The 17192-nt window shown below is 36.7% G+C and overlaps 1 protein-coding gene across 1 annotated transcript; it reads left to right on the top strand.

Annotated features, from left to right (window-relative positions):
* The first annotated feature begins 380 nt into the window (after window positions 1-380).
* Window positions 381-3749, top strand: LOC145796436 (uncharacterized). The gene is made up of 7 exons (XM_082881546.1): window positions 381-1068; window positions 1175-1296; window positions 1404-1680; window positions 1843-1947; window positions 2097-2228; window positions 2880-3019; window positions 3450-3749. The coding sequence occupies exons 1-7, from the start codon at window positions 381-383 to the stop codon at window positions 3747-3749; spliced, it is 1764 nt and encodes a 587-aa protein (XP_082737672.1).
* Window positions 3750-17192: the final 13443 nt, after the last annotated feature.

Here is a 17192-nt window from a genome sequence, read left to right as displayed (position 1 = left end):
CTTTACATTCGTCGAAATCCTTTTGGAACGGCACCTAATCACTGTTCTTTCCATTTGGAGGCCCTTGATTGTGATGGAGTTAGCCAATACCTTAGGAGTACCACTCAGGTATGCTTTATGTGATTATATATGTGATTATGTAGATTACCTGTTTGGAAATTTGTTTGTTTGTATGATGTATAGGTATAAATGAAGCACTTAGGTGCGGGAAGTTGGTTTCGTATTTAATATTGTTTCTATTCTTATAGATGTCTGGACGCACTATAGTCCACGATAGACCTCGTCGGGGAGGCCAGAACATTCCAGCCCAACCCGAGATCCCTCCACAAGAAGAAGGAGTGGGTCAAAATACTATACCCATCCCACCGACCTAAGAAGCTATGGGGCCCTTCGCAAGGGAAATGGCAAGGGCTCTACAGGAGTCCTTGGAGATATTGAGAGTCGAGCAAGCGGCTCGAACTATTGAAGGGGAGACAGGGGCTTCATTTTTGAAAAAGGAGTTTTTTTGTTCCAATCCCACCGAGTATAGTGGTGGGCCAGATCCGATGGAAGCCGATGAGTGGTTAGAGCAAATGGTCAAATCCTATGAAATCTTAGACATCCGAGAACATGAACTGCGGGTGGCACTAGTGGCCTATCAGTTGAAAGGAGAGGCCAGGAAATGGTGGAAGTCCGTAAAGCATAGGATTGAACATACTTGGGAGACATTAATGCGAGCTTTTCAAGATAAATTTCTCCTTTCCACAGCTAGGGAGCGATTGAGAAAACAGTTTGAAGAGTTACTGCAACTGAATAGCTCTGTGGCTGAATTTGAAGCCAAATTTACCAGCTTGTCACATTTTGCACCCGAGCTAGTGGCCACAGAAGAACGAAGATGTCTTGAATTCGAGAAGAGATTGAGGCCAAAAAACTTGATGAAGGTAGTTGGTAACATGATTCGCGACTATGACCGCCTAGTAGAAGCGCCATCGCATGTGGAGATTACAGTAGAGGCTGAAGGGGCAAGGCAGAAATTAAAGAGAACCGGACACTCTGATGCTAGGAGCGACACTAGTTCTTTGTCAAAGGGTTCATCATCTTCCTTTCAATCGGCTCCATAGCAATCTAAACCCGCTGGCTTTGGGATGAGTGGAAGTTCAGGTAGTGTGACCCAAGTTTGTGGTGCCTGTTACAGGTGTGGTCAGATGGGCCACAAAATTGCAAAGTGTGGATAGAAAAGTAGAGTACAGTCACAACCAGTACGTCCACAGGGTCAGCCCCAAAGTAGAAGCCAACTTCAGTCTTGCTACCAATGTGGTCAGCCAGGACATTTAAAGAAGTTATGCCCACAGAGAGTTGGGGCTTCCAGTATGACCGGGTCTCGACAATCTGGAGGTTTTCAGATGGGACAAGGGCATCAATAGTGTTATCAGTCAGCTCAATCAGGTCAGACACCTAGGGTAGCTCAGGGAACCGCATTTGCTCAATTTGTACAACAAGCTTTCTCTCAGAGAGGTGATGTAGGAGAGCAAAGGCCACAAGGGAGAGTGTATGCTGTCACAGCTTTCGAGAAAACTGTGGGGCCGTCAGTTGTGAGAGGTACCGTTCTTATTTTCAATACTTGGGTGAATGTGCTGATTGACACTGGAGCATCTCATTCATTTCTTGCTACATCATTTGCATCATTGTTGGGGTTACAAAGTAAATGACTCAGACCTCCGCTTACAATTGAGTCACCAGTCGGGAGTGATGTTGTTGCGACCCAGGGGTGTCCAGGGTGTGTAATTGAGGTCGCAGGTCAACAACTTCCATTTGACTTCGCATTGTTGGAAATGTTGAGTTTTGATGTTATTCTTGGTATAGATTGGTTATCCATGTATCGGGCAGTCATAGATTGTTATCAGGAAAGAGTCACGGTGTGCACTCCAGGTGTGATTGTTTTACATTTTGGGGGGAAAGAAATGGCAGGTCCGTACCCATTTCACACTGCCCTCATGGTCGGAATCAATTTAATTCTCTTTTAGCAGCCCTTTTAGATGACGGGAATGGGGTGATTCGGGACGAGTTTTCGAAAGTAATGTGTGAGTATCCCAATGTCTTTCGTAATGACCTTATAGAACTACCTTCTTGCAGGGAAGTCAAGTTCACTATAGACTTACTTCCGGGTACAACACCAATCTCCTTATCACCATATAGGTTTGCTCCAGCCGAACTGATTATTCCAAAAGAGCAGTTGCAAGAGTTACTAGGTAAGGGTTTCATACGACCAAGTACCTCACCATAGGGAGCGTCGGCTTTGTTTGCGAAGAAAAAGGATGGGTCCCTAAGGTTGTGTATAGACTATCGTAAACTGAACCAAGTCACAGTTAAGAATAAATACCCTTTGCCCAGGATAGATGATCTCTGCGACCAACTTAAAGGCTTTCGTTGTTTTTCAAAAATAGATTACGATCAGGCTATCACCAAATTCGAGTCACGGAGGAAGATATCCTGAAGACTACTTTTCACACCCGGTACGGTCATTATGAATTTCTGGTCATGCTATTTGGGTTAACAAATGCTCCGCCACATCCGACAGTTCCTTGACAAATTTGTGGTAGTCTTCGTAGATGATATTCTCATCTATTCACCTTCCGAAGAGGAACATGAAGGGCATCTTTGCATGATTTTGCAACTTCTTCGAGAGCACCGTCTGTACGCAAAATATGAGAAATGTGAATTCTGGCTTTCCAAAGTGAGGTTTCTAGGCCACGTAATCTCAGGAGACAAGGTTATGGTAGATTCTTCGAAAATAGAAGTGATGAAGAATTGGGAGTAACCTAAGAACGCATCAGAAATCCATAGTTTTCTAGGCTTGGCGGGCTATTATCGTCAATTTGTAAAGAATTTCTCTTCTATAGCATCTCCATTGACTAAGTTGACTTGTAGGGGAGTAAAGTTCAATTGGAGCGAAGCTTGTGATAACTCCTTCCAAGAACTAAAGCTTAAATTGACTACTGCCCTAGTCCTTATCATCCCAGAACATGGTTTGGGTTATACAGTATATTGTGATGCCTTGAGAAAGGGGTTGGGATGTGTCCTAATGCAAGACAGAAAAGTGGTAGCATATGGCTCGCGCCAACTAAAGACCCATGAAAGAAACTACCCAACCCATGACCTAGAACTTGCCGTAGTTGTTTTTGCCTTGAAGTTCTGGAGACACTACCTCTATGATGAGAAATTTGAAGTCTTTTCCGACCATAAAAGCCTTAAATATTTATTTTCCTAGAAAGATTTGAATCTGCACCAACGGAGATAGATGGAGTTACTAGAGGACTACGATTTTGAAATACACTACTAGCCTAGCAAGGCGAATATAGTAGCGGAATATAGTAGCGGATGCCTTGAGTTGGAAATCTGTAAGTATGATGGCCAGCCTAGCGATGAGGGAATGGAAGATGATGGGAGATGCCAATGAATTTGCATTACAGCTCAGTGAATCTTCAGAACAAGCCCTTTTTACCACCATCGCACAACCAACCCTTGTTGCAAGAGTAATTGAGGCACAATTAGATGATCCAGAAATGGAGGCAACAAAGGGGAGAATTCTTCTAGGGAAGGAAAAGAGGGGTTTGAATGTTCATACAGATTCTAGTGTTTGTTACTTTGACCGATTATTCGTACCTGAATCCATGAGGAATGAAGTTTTGAGGGATTTTCATTATTCTCGCCTAGCTGTGCATCCGGGAGGCACCAAAATGTATCACGACTTAAGCCGCCAATTTTGGTGAAGGGGTATGAAAAAGGATGTAGCCTCATTTGTGTCCAAGTGCCTGACTTGTTAACAAGTTACAGCTGAACACCAAAGGCCGACCGGATTACTACAACCATTTCCATTCGCTGAATGGAATGGGAACATGTTAACATGGATTTTGTTTCTGGTCTTCCAAGGACTCAAAGAAGTAATAATGCGGTATGGGTGATTGTTGATAGGCTTACTAAGTTGGCTCGTTTTCTCGCTATGAGCATAGGGGACTCTATAGAATTTCTAGCTGAACTATATGTCCGTGAAGTCATTCGCCTCCATGGGGTACCAGTTAGTATAGTGTCAGATAAAGTTCCTCGCTTTATAGCCAGATTATGGCAGAGTCTTCAAAATGCTTTGGGCACTCGATTACATTTTAGTACTACTTACCACCCACAAACTGACGGGCAGTCTGAACGTGTTATCCAGATTCTAGAAGATATGTTAAGAGCATGTGCATTAGATTTTAAAGGGTCCTGGGAGAAGCACTTGCCCTTAGTCGAATTTGCTTATAATAGCTTTCAAGAAAGTATTGGAATGGCACCCTTCAAGGCATTGTATGGGCACCCGTGTAGAACACTGGTGTGCTGGATAGAAGTGCGAGATTCGCCATTGTTAGGCCCAGATTTAGTTCGTGAAACCACCGAGAAAATAAACCTCATCCGGAAAAGGTTAGTCACAGCTCAAAGCCGACAAAAGAGCTATGTAGACAGGAGAAGGCGACCCTTTTATCTTTTGAAGTGGGTGATCATGTATTTCTGAAGGTCTCCCCTAGGAAAGGGTTAATGAGGTTTGGTTGAAGTGGGAAGTTATCGCCTAGATTTATTGGCCCCTTTGATATCATTAAATGGATTAGAGAGGTGGCGTATCGTCTTGCCTTGCCGCCTCAACTCTCGGGAGTCCATAACATATTTCATGTGTCTGTGCTCTGTAAGTATGAACTTGACCTATCACATGTGTTAGATTGGACAGAAATTGAGATGGATGACGATGTGTCGTACAAAGAGAGGCTGATCCAAGTTCTTGATACCCGAGAACAAGTGTTAAGAGGTAAGACAATCCCCCTAATTAAGGTGTTGTGGCACCACCATGGTGTGGAGGAAGCAACATGGGAATGAGAAGCTGAAGTACGCGAGAAGTACCCAGAATTATTTTTGGATTTGTAATGTAATAATTTTCTTGTTTTTCCCTTGTATCTAATGAAATTAACTTGAGATATAGCCTCCTAATGTCTTTTTGACTCGCTTCTTGCTCTTAGAATGATATCGTGTCTAATTGCATGTTATTGAGGAATCATGAGTATATTACTGCTGTCATGAATTGTTATGAATGGAGAATGGTTCAAAGCTTTCCAATGTCTCTTTGTTCTTAACTCTTGGATTCTAGTAGATATGTTGCATATTGTTAATGTTGGAATTGCTAAAGATTGATGAGCCTATTATTATGAATGTAGTGGGAAGCTAGAATGTATTTGAATACTGATTTTACCACGTGTGATATCAGGTGAAAAATGACTACCAATTTCAGGTATGAAATTCCTTAAGAAGGAGAGATTGTGACATTTTGTTTCAAGGGTCGCTTGAGCAAGGAAAGTGTCGCTTGAGCGAGGATATGTTGCTCCCAGTATCTTGCGAAATTGCAGGCGTGTTTGCTCGAGCGAGGAAAGCTTCACTCGAGCATAGAATGCTAGCATCCAGTAGTTTCACTGTAGCACTGCAAAACTTTTGAGGCCCTTTCTTTTTCGCTCAAGCGAGGAAGTTATTGCTTGAGCGAGTGTTTCAGATTGTGTCTGGTCGCTCGAGCACAGGAAGCCACGCTCAAGCGAGCTTTGCGATATCAGCTTTTTAAATATGACGGTTCTAGATCATTCTTTTATCTTTTCCCATCTATTCTACTTCTACTATTTCTCTCTCTACAAACCCTAAGTTTCCGCCATAAAATACTCCATATATACTTGAAATCCAACCAAAATCTCTTGCTAGAAATGAAGAACATTGGAAGATTATCCTTGTTCATCGATTGCATCGTGGGATTTCGAAGGATTCTTGTAGGAGATTGACTTCTTTGCTTGATTTTCAAGGTAGGGGTGCTTTTACTTTAGTATTTCCTTAGCTTGTAGGGATTCAATGGCATTGTAGTGGTTATTTTGACTATGAATTAGTTTTTGGAAGAATGTGTGGAACCACACTCATGATTTACATAAATAAACAATTGGCTTCACTTGTGCTTGACAATTTCTTCACACTTTCTCTCAAAACTTATATATATATATATATATATGTTGTTTAAACCTTTCTCTATGATGGAGAAGCAAAATCCCCAAATTTGATGAAACCCTAGATTTTCAATTTAAATAGAAAACACTAAAGTGAATGGAATTTGCTTAAATTTATGGAATATTATTAATAATCAAGAGTTGAGGAATGTGGATTTGGATAGGGTGATGGAATTGTGATTTGGATGTTTTTATTTTTTATTATCATGTAGTATTTCATTTACTATGATAATGGATGCTTGTTGATGGAATTGAAATGTGATGAACTGGTTGATTATGCATGAGTCCGGGTAAGAGTCGGTTTTGGAAAAATGGTATTGTGTTAGTACCCACGCGGGGATTTTGAAAAGGTGCCCAAATGCCTTGTCTAGGCTTATTGCTAGACAAATGGGAAAGATGTTTTTGGGTGTCCACATAGTCCTACCATATTGTAGTCGACGAAAGTGGAAAAATAGATGATTTTAGAAACCAAAGTAATTTGTGTTGGACTCTTACAGGGGACTCATGGTTTAATGTGTCTTATTGATGTGAATGACTAAATGCTATGTTGAAAAGGTGTGGAATGGGATTGTTCATGCTAAATTGTTTTGTGTTTGCATATGTAATGAAAGTCTTACATGCTCATAATTGAATATCACGTTTCGTCATGAGGATGCCAAGAACTCGTTCGAATGATTAAATACTTGTGTAAATGTACTCCTAGTGGGCGATCTGCTCAACCCTATGTTAATTTTCAGGGACAGATGAAGTTCTGCCTCCGTAAAGTAGACGACACTTGGTTGGTTTTTTGGAAAGGGAAGACAAAAGTGATATTTTGTATTAGGACTCAATGGCTTTATGTAATATTCTAGTTAGTTTTGATGTATCTAATGAGCTTGTGAGGCAATTGTCAATGTAACATCATCTAGCTTTTTGAACTAGGACAAATTTAAAAACATGTAACCCTTGAACCTTGTACTATGGGAATGTTAGTTCAATGGGAAAGATGGCCCTTTTGCATTATGTTGTGATAGTTGTAAATGTTTATTCTATTGATTATCAAGGTGTTACAGTAATCACCTTGGGAGTTCTTATTATTTATTATATAGGATTATAATAAATATTTGATAGGTGATTTGATGGTGTGTACTATATGTTGAAAAATTATATATTTTTATAGTGAATAAAAGGGGTGTATATTTCATGGTGAGCAGAAGATTATATTTTATGGTGTACAAAAATATTATATTTTTGTGGTGAGAAAAATTATATCATTTTATAATTTATATTATAAAATTTTAAGATATTATTACAAATTTTCTTTGTTTTTTTTTTTTTTTTTTTGAAAGCCCATTCTTGGGAAGGCAACCCACGTGGGGCTACCCTCTCCCTCTTTCCTTGTCCTTTCTTTCTTTTCCCTTCTTTTCTTTTCATTTCTTTTGTTGGGTTTGGCAAAGGCTCCCCCTCCCCTATGCGTCTCTCTCCCTCTTCTCTTTCCTACATGGTTGCTCAAGCTTTGAGCTTGGAATGGGGTGAGATTTTGCAAAAGTTTTGTAAATGAAAGTCGGAGAGCTCATTGTGATCTTCGCAATGGTGGTCTCGGATCCATGATCGGGCAATATTTGCTTTTTCAAATTTACTTTTCTTTATATTTTGAGGTATGGGCTTTCTTCATATTATTACTTTAAAGCTATGTCAAGGTTATTTTGAGAAAAATATATCATAATAGGAGGTATTGTATATATATATATATATATATATATATTTCTCATATTTTGTTTTGTTAATTTTTGGAAGAAAAATTATGTTGAAGTTTTAAGGACATCGATATTTTGAACTTGATTTGGGAAAATCATCTTGTGTTGATAATTTTGTTAAGAATCCGAAAATAAAATTTATAGTTGCATGGGTTGTATCTACCTCATATTGTGGTTAGATAATTTATTTTGAGAAAATAATGTTGAAATATTTATCTCCTCTTTGAGTTTTGAAATTTATTTTTGAGAAAAATAAATTGATATTGATGAATATTGTATAAATTGTTAAATTGGGATTATTGAATTGTGTTGGGATTAAAAACTCAAATAGTGTTTCATTCATGATATTTTTTGAAAGGTAATGTGTTAATGATTTAGTTTTTGTTCATTTTTACGAAAATGAAAGTATGAAATAGGGACTTTTGAACTCTCAATCTTAAAAGTGTACTCTTGGGCATATTTCAAATTTTTTTGATGTAAATATCATATTAATTAGTTAACTTTAGAAAGGTTGTGATAATTGTTATTTGAAGAGAATTTGGGAAAGATAGGCTATTTGAGTAGCTTGGCATGAAATATGACTATGTTTGAAAGATGAGCTGGGTTAAGTTATGTTTGGTATTATTTCTTTTGGAAAAATGTGAATATAATAAAATTACTAATTTAGTGGATTAAATTAGTTTGGTTAAAAGTTTATATCCTTTATGGTTGAAAGTGTGTAATTGAGATTATATCATAACTTTTGATGTAGTAAGATGGAAATGGTAATATTTAATAAGTATGAGATTTGGTGAAAATCATATTGGTTATCTTGGTTGAGGTGGAACAAAATTGATTGAAAATTTTGTGTGAGTCAAGAAAATTGAGAAATTGATTATTAATTTTAATAGTTGAAGTATACTAATATGTTGTTTTGAACATCAAATTCTTACATGAGACATTTGAATTGTAAATTGGGAGTTTGGTTAAATTGGGAGTTGATTACTTATAATCTTGCTATTTAATGCATTTTTTGTGTATAAAATTACATGTGGATATTTGAAAATGAGAAAGTCACTATTTGTGGAAAATCCTACATGGTAATGTTTTGGGAGTTGTCGGATTATTGAGAAAAGATTTTGTTTCGCTTCAAAATTGAGGATTTGATTCAGAAAACACTTATGAAACTTTTGGAATATCGAATATTAGTTACTCCTTTGAAATGTTGAGTTTAATGGAAAGTTATATAAGTCTTGAAAATTTGTCGTTAAAATGTGGAATATGAATTGTTTCTAAATATTGGGAATCATGGGAGATTCCAAGTTATGGTTATATGTTGAATTGTATATCCATGTTGTTATCTTTTAAATTAATACATTAGAGATAACTATTTTGGCTATCAATGGAAATTTACCATGTTGCATTTAATGAGGGATTTCTTGGAAGGATGAGAAATGTCAGAACTTTGGAAGTTTGATACATAGTATGCTATAGATTTGTCTTGAAATGACTAAATTAGAAATGTTGATTAACATGTGGAGACTACATGAATGTGGATATTGTTGTATTATCTCTTGGAATTGTATTATGATATTACATTGATAGAAATATGGAATTTGATCACAATGGAGCATTATGTGGTGGAATTGAAATTGGAACTATACTAATGCATTGTTACATATTGCATTGCCATTCTATTTCATTGTTATCATGGGTTTCGAATTGCACTTGAACACTATGGTTTTGAGAAAAGAATTGTTTTCGGTGAAACAAGATCATTTTGATTTGTTTTGGGTAAATACGTTAGTAAATCCGGATAAGGGGTGTAGTTTGATGTTGGTTAAGTTGGCGTAAGTGTTTAGGGTGAAAAATCGAAAACACGCGCAGAGGAGGTACCATGTGCCTTCCGGTGAGAGACCGGTAAAGTGTGGATTTGGTAGTACTTGATATGTCTACTTGCAGACACTAGCCTAGGGATTACCTGAGTCGTATTTACCACCTTGAAATTATATTGAAATTGTTGGATTAATGTGTTTTCAAATTGGCATTGTGCACAAGATTTCAAAAAATGAGAAAAATATTTTGAGCATGACATGGCATATGCATTCATCTTAGAAGATCGTATAAAATGTATTTGATGCTTTGTTAGATGTTATTATGAATTATTTAATTATTTTATTCAATTGACAATGGAGTAATTGAATGTGGTAATTTAATAAATTGAAAGGGAGGTCATGTTGCTATTGAGGCATGCTTATTTATTTAAGTTAACTACTTGTGGTTAATTAAAATAAATTGGATTTCAGAGGTTATGTAATAGAATCATATGGTTTTGACATGATATGATTTCACGTATATGTATATGTATCTTTGTACCCACATATCTTCTAATGTCATAATTTGAGATTGTTTGGTGAGCTAGTGGTTGCTTACCCCCTACCTATACATGTGTATAGGGAATGCTTTTCGGATTTGAAGATCAAACAATGAGTTTTACCATTTCATAAGTGTAATGTAGTGATGGATTTTACTACTTCATTTGTTTATTTGGCTGAGTGATATTTGCTTTGTAAAGGACAACGCTGTCCTATTTATTGTAAGCCTCAGTGCATTTCTTTTATTTGTGTGTAAATGTCATTGTTGTATATCTAGAGGGAACCTATATTTAGTTATTCATCATTTCATCAAAGAATGAATTGTCTTTTGTAAATGGACTTAATTAATGAATATTGGTAATGTTATCCGAGTAATAAAATACAGGGCGTGACAACAAAATTTTAATCAATTATTTTTATAAGCTTTTAATGGGAATGCATTATGTAATTTTTTCTTATGCTTATTTCATGAATATGTTAGTAATGATAATTGCTCAAATTGAAGACTTATTGCTTCAAACTGAAGATGTAATCTGTGATAGGGGATCCATATTTAGGTTTTAATTTCAAAATTTTTGACCCCATAGTCAACAAAACTAGTGTGAATTGTATGACAACAAATGTCAATGTACAAAAAAAAAAAATAATAATAATAATAATAATAATAATAATAACAATTAATGTAATATGAATACCATTACATAAAGTTAAAAAGTAATGATCTACAATTTGATATTTTGAACAAATTTATATGTAACTTCCTAATAATTTTAAATTTGTTAAAATTTTAAACCAAACTTAAACAATTTACTATTCAATGCCACTTGACTCGTTTTCAAGATATAAGTAGGAATTTTGTTTTATGTCTCTACATTGTCATGTGCAATCTAGATATTATGAATATGTACAAGTAATCATTTTCATTTATCATCAAATCTTTAAAATTTTAGTGAACAATTAAATTGATATTATTACCCAATTATCATCCTATTCATTTTTTAATCTTTTGCTATAATTTCTCATTTAATTTGTAAACCAAACATGAGAGAATTATTTTTATCACAACAATGATTCATCCCACTAAAAACATCACCACTAATAGCACTAATGCATTAAAAAAGTAAAAAAAAAAAAAATACAACTCCAAGACCAAAACATCACATCATTAATGGCGGGACCCACTGCCACCTAATTAGTGGGAGCACTAATTAGTGCTCCCAAGCATTTTTCTTTTTATCATATCTTTGCATTAATTCACTCAATCTGAACGTGCTAAATCCTTTTAAAGAAATTAATTAAATTATCGCTTTATTTGGTGCAAATTATTGCAGCCATTTAAAAAAATAAATAAAAAATAAATAAATAAATAAAAATTGATGCAACATTCACGTATAATTTATGAAATAAAATAACTAAATAAATTGAAACAATTAATTATTTAAAAATTAAGAAAATATTACGTTTAACTTATGATTAAACCTTTCAATTTGAGAAATGTTACACCAAACACACCCTATATTTTCAGTTTTTTTTTTTTTTTTTTTTTTTTTTGAAAAGTTTCACTTAAGAGTTAATTTTAAAAAAATAATTATAAATATTGATAATTAAAAGCATAATTTTTTTTTATAAATCTATAATAATTTTCTAAAATTATCGTTGGTCTGTAATTTTTTTTTCTTCTAATTTTTTATGAGTCAATAGTATTAAATATTGTTCTCTCACACATGGGTCACTTCCACATTTTTCTCTTTTCTCTTTTTGGGTTTTTTTTTTTTTTTTCACTTTTCCATTAAAATTTTAAATCAAACTTAAACAATTTACTATTCAATGCCACTTGACTCATTTCCAAGATATAAGTAAGAATTTTGTTTTATGTCTCTACATTGTGAGGCGCAATCTAGATATTATGAAACTGTACAACTAAGCATTTTCATTTATCATCAAAACTTTAAAATTTTAGTGAACAATTAAATTGATATTATAAGCCAATTATCATCCTTTTCATTTTTTGAACTTTTGTTATAATTTCTCATTTAATTTGGAAACCAAACCTGAGAATTATTTTTATCATATCTTTTCATTAATTCACTCAATTTGGTAGTCAATGACTATTGACTAGTCACAGTCTCCTAGTTGGGGATGGTTTGGAAGTCACGGCAGATATGGCGTCAAGGCAGGGACAACGTAAAATTATGCTATATACAAGGACCTAAAAGAAAATTCCTTAAAGTTTCGGCAAGGCGTGCCATCACATACAACCTTGAAGTCAAATCCATACTTCAACAGTCAGCTCTATTTCAAAACATTAACATCCTCAATTCCACCAATATGTAATCAACCTGAATCATTGTATCAGTTTATTTATCTATGGGTTTAAAAGCTTCAAAAAGCACCAAACAGTTTTGAGTAGACTAAAGTCGTAGAATGTGATGTAATATATTAAGGTCAATCTTGTGTACCCATGCTTTGGTCCAACTTATTCTATACATACTCTATCAATCCTAACATTACCAGAATATGAGAACTCCTCTCATTCAATGATTTCCCTTGAGGCCTCCACATGACCTTCAATTTCACTAGATGAATAGAAAACATATGAAAACCTCAAGAAACAAATCACTGATCGAAACCTCTGGTTCATTATCAACCAACTAGAAAGGGAAGTCATCAATCTGAAGTTGTTGTAATCTATTGTGTCGTAATGGATAGCAGAGTTACAAAATTGTTATTGACCAACAATGAAATGTTATGTATTGAATTGAAACCGACAGACTCCAACAAATAAATTATGCATGACACAATTCTGTTCACTCCTCGTCAAGCAGCAACATATATGCGTAAATGAGTCTCTCTTCTTTGAAAGAACCCTCTACAAACGCCAAACCACGACCACAATCGAATGTAATTGATCCATACAGGTACTCATTCTCTGCCACAGCACCTCATTCACCTTTCTCCCGCTTCTAATCTGTGGTGTACCACTCCTTTGTATCCCTCTCGGTCCATATCCTCCATCGGACCATGCCGAAATAGCCTTCATATCCAATGGAACACTAACATTCTTTCCACCCTGCCTCTTATACTTGCTTATCAAACCATCCATGTAGCTCTCAAATCACTAAGATTGTAAAAAACTTGCAAACCAGCCCCAACCTTAGCTTGATTCAACCCTTCCAATCCCCTCTCCAAAACACTCATCCCCTCCGACCACAATTTCTATCCAGCTTCAAATACCCAATTCAATTCATTATCAATCACAGCAATCCCTACCAGTTATGAATAAGCTTGCATCATCAATCACAACAATTCAACTCATGTTTGTTTGCGAAAATGGTTTGAATTTTGCCACCTCAAGTGGGCTTAAAAAAATGTTGATTTGCCACCAAACATAGTGGGCTTAAAATAGGATTTGCCACTCAACAAAGTGGGCTTAAAACACACATTCGTTGAATCGTTCCAATTCATACAACAAGCCTTCGTCCACAGGCATTCATGCAGTTTAGCATTTAAGCACATAGTCACATGGCAAGCATGTTAATCATGGCAATATGACAATCACACTCATGCAAGTATGCTAAAGCATAAAAACTCATTGAGTACTCCAAGCCAAAACAAAAACTAGTTAGAAAGATACTTGATCCAAACTATACAAGATGTCTAATGCAACGCATGCGATATGCATTTAATAGGCTTGGCCACTAATATGACATATGAAACAATTTGAACAACATACGATTAAACACGAATTCAAAGAATATATTGAAATTGCGATGCAATTTGAATAATGCGCTGAGCCTCGGTGCATGCAAGACAAAATGAATGGATGCAAGCATACAAGCATAAGGTATGCTAATTAAAACATGTCCCTAATCTAACCATCGAAAGCGATTAAATAAAAGGGAGAAAGATGTAGGGTTGCAAAACATACACAGATGCATGCACACTTATTACAACATTACGCCCTCGCGAAGGAGGGTTCGAATGAATTAGCTAACTAGCTAAGCTAATTAAGCTAACTAATTATTACAATACAAAATTTAACTAACTATTCTGAGCTAATTAAATATTACAAATCAATTTAACTAAATACTTAAATAATTAATTACAAAGCAATTAAGCTAATTAATTACAATATAAAGTAACTAACTAACTATTCTACTTAAATAATTACAACGTTTACATGAATTAGCTACTACTAATTAATTAAGAAAATATTACAACATAATTCATTATACTAATGAATCAATTAAAGCAATCAAATGCATTCGATGTGAGCACCAAGGAAGATGGATGGAGGTTACATGTGCATTGCCTGAAAGCTGCTCAATCTGCCCCAGACTGCCTCTAATTCTACAAAACTGCACTGCTGGCCACACACCAATGGCCAGTTGTGCATTATTGATGGTCGACCGGCCCACAGAGGGCCAGCCGTGCATTGATTTGGTACAAACTCTGTTTTTCTGCTCTAAGGTGAAATTAGTGTAGATAGAGCATTTTCAAACTCTGTTTATCCGTCATTCCATCTCTGTCATAGGAAAACCTCAAGAGAAGGTTGGGATTCACTTCAAAATCATCAATGAGCAATATGATCGCTTGATGATCTCGAATGTCAATTTTGGACAAAAGTTAATAAATGTAATGCAAATGGACCACCCCTCCCTTTTTGTCATGGAATGAACTCAAAAAATGAAGTTGAGACGCGTCAAGGACATCCAAAACACCATGAATTGATACTTGATGACCTTTGACACAATGAACTTGGCATAACGTCCAGCCGAGTTCAAGCTATTTAAGCCATTTTCTTTAAGTGTGTTAATCCAAATTTTAAACCAGCTGTTTTAGGCCTTGCCATTCAGTAGTCCATTTGTCCAAATATGATGTTTAAAGTCCCCTAACCGAGAAGTGATGTCAAACAAGAGGTCCCTTTAAAACATGAGAACGAGACTACACCGTTGACGATGAATCTCCGAAGAGATTAAGCCATTAAGTGTAGGTCTCCTTTATATGCATTGAGCAACCTCAATTGGTTGAAACCATTCTCATGAATGAAAGATATGGATTGATTGATTGATTAGCAAACTTCAGCCTCAAAGCGTGTGAAATGAACCAAGAAAGCATGTTAAGTAAAAGGTATGTTAACTATGTAACCTCAAGGGTGGCTAACACGGTATGAACCAAATGAAAAGGCTTAGATAACCTCAAAACACTCCCAAATACATGCAAATCAGAGATAAACACATGCATGAAAAGAGGGAAAAAAGCTAGGTGTAGACGTCCCCGAACGTCCCGGGAGGCAACCCCTGTTTTGTTCATATGGGCTCACCACAGTTCGGACTCAAATGTCACGGTCCTGTATCTAATCTCGCAGAGTGCAATGCAAGACCGATGAATCATCAAAGAGTCCAAATCCGGCAAATCATTTTTCAAAACAGATTTTTTTGAAAGAAGTGCCAAACATGGACTGCTTTGCCAGATACAGAGTCGCCACCTAAATATTTTATTTTGGGGAATTTAGGAAACCCTGACTCGTTTGCTTAAGGCCACGTGTCCGTTGTCACCAAAGTTACCTCGGCTCGGGAACTTGGGTACGATTAGGGAAGGTCACTTCGTGAACACCCCTGCTCGCCCGATCAAAGATCGGCCTCTACTAACCATGATATCAAGTTGTGAAAACATTATGCATTCTTGTTCCGTTTATTAGCCTAGATTTACTACGTGATGCGCACAGCATACAAGTATAGATTGGATCGCCTAAATTGGAACAAAACACCTCATGTTTGCTTTTGAAACAGTTTGCTACTCGCAAGTAGGCTAAAATGCGAATTTACCACCCTCAGGTGGGCTTCGAAAACAAGATGATTTGCCACTCTCAAGTGGGCTTAAAACTCACAGTCAATGCATTATTCCAATTCAGATAATCCAACCTTCACCCACAAGCATTCAGGCAAGTATATCACATAAGCACATAGCCTCATGGTAAGCATGCTATCATGGCAGTCACTCACACACATGCAAGGATGCTAAAGCATAAACACTTACCGAGTACTCCAAGCCAAAACAGAAGCTATGTTAGAAATCCATGCATGATCCTAACTATGCTGAAATGCCTAGTGCAACACATGCAGGAATGCAACTATAATAGGCTTGGCTATTCTAAAGATGGCATGTGAAATGCTACAACTAACAAGTATTCAACTCGGAATTGAAAATACAATGCAGTTAGTATGATGCGCCGAGCTCGGTACATGCAAGACAGATGAATGAATGCAAACATGCGAGCATAAGTATGCTAATTGGAACATGCCCTAATCTAACCATTATAAGCTGATAAATAAAAGGGAGAAAGATGTGGGGTTGGGAGACATACATCACACACACGCACACTTATTACAGCATTGCCCCCCCTCGAGGGGTCCGAATAAATAACACAGTCCGAATAAATAACAGCTACAGCTAATTATTACACAACATTAACTAATTAACAAACTAGCTAAGTAAGCATGTAAACTACATGAATGTGACTGCTTCGGCTCTGTTTTGGATGACGACGGACGCATGCGTGCTCGAGTCGCCTCGTCGGGAAATTCCATTGCGATGCCTCGTCTCACCCTTGTTTGCGACTGATTTTAGAAATTTGCACAAGGCTCCAAGAGGCTGAAACTCCACCCTGGGAAGGCTGCCGACCAGATATTGGCTTGGGAGACACCTGCCGACCACCCTTTGTGGTGGGAACCAAAAAAGGTGGTCGGCCTGCCAGAAAACCTGGTCGGCCAACCACTTTCTGCCCCTGGATTCTGGTTTTTCTGCAACAAAGGCAAGAGAGAGAGAAGGCAATGTATTTTCAACAAATGTGTGCACGACCACCCTCCCCGTCATTGCATGAGCTCTAGAGAGTGTAGTCCTCGATCCTCGGGCCACCAATCACGCACCCGATGCATGATGGCCGAGAAGTCGAATTGCACTACTTAGTATGGAATGAATGCCCATATAAGCAAGTAAAGCCAACAACTCTATCATGGACAGCCAAGAGTGTCAGCGACCGAGAATCGAGGCACGTTTCGTCA

Source organism: Camellia sinensis, chromosome 7 (genome assembly GCF_055761805.1).
Source record: "Camellia sinensis isolate YWXY chromosome 7, ASM5576180v1, whole genome shotgun sequence".
Taxonomy (NCBI): domain Eukaryota; kingdom Viridiplantae; phylum Streptophyta; class Magnoliopsida; order Ericales; family Theaceae; genus Camellia; species Camellia sinensis.
The sequence above is the reverse complement of the archived record's forward strand: the minus strand, read 5'-3'. Positions and strand labels throughout refer to the sequence as shown.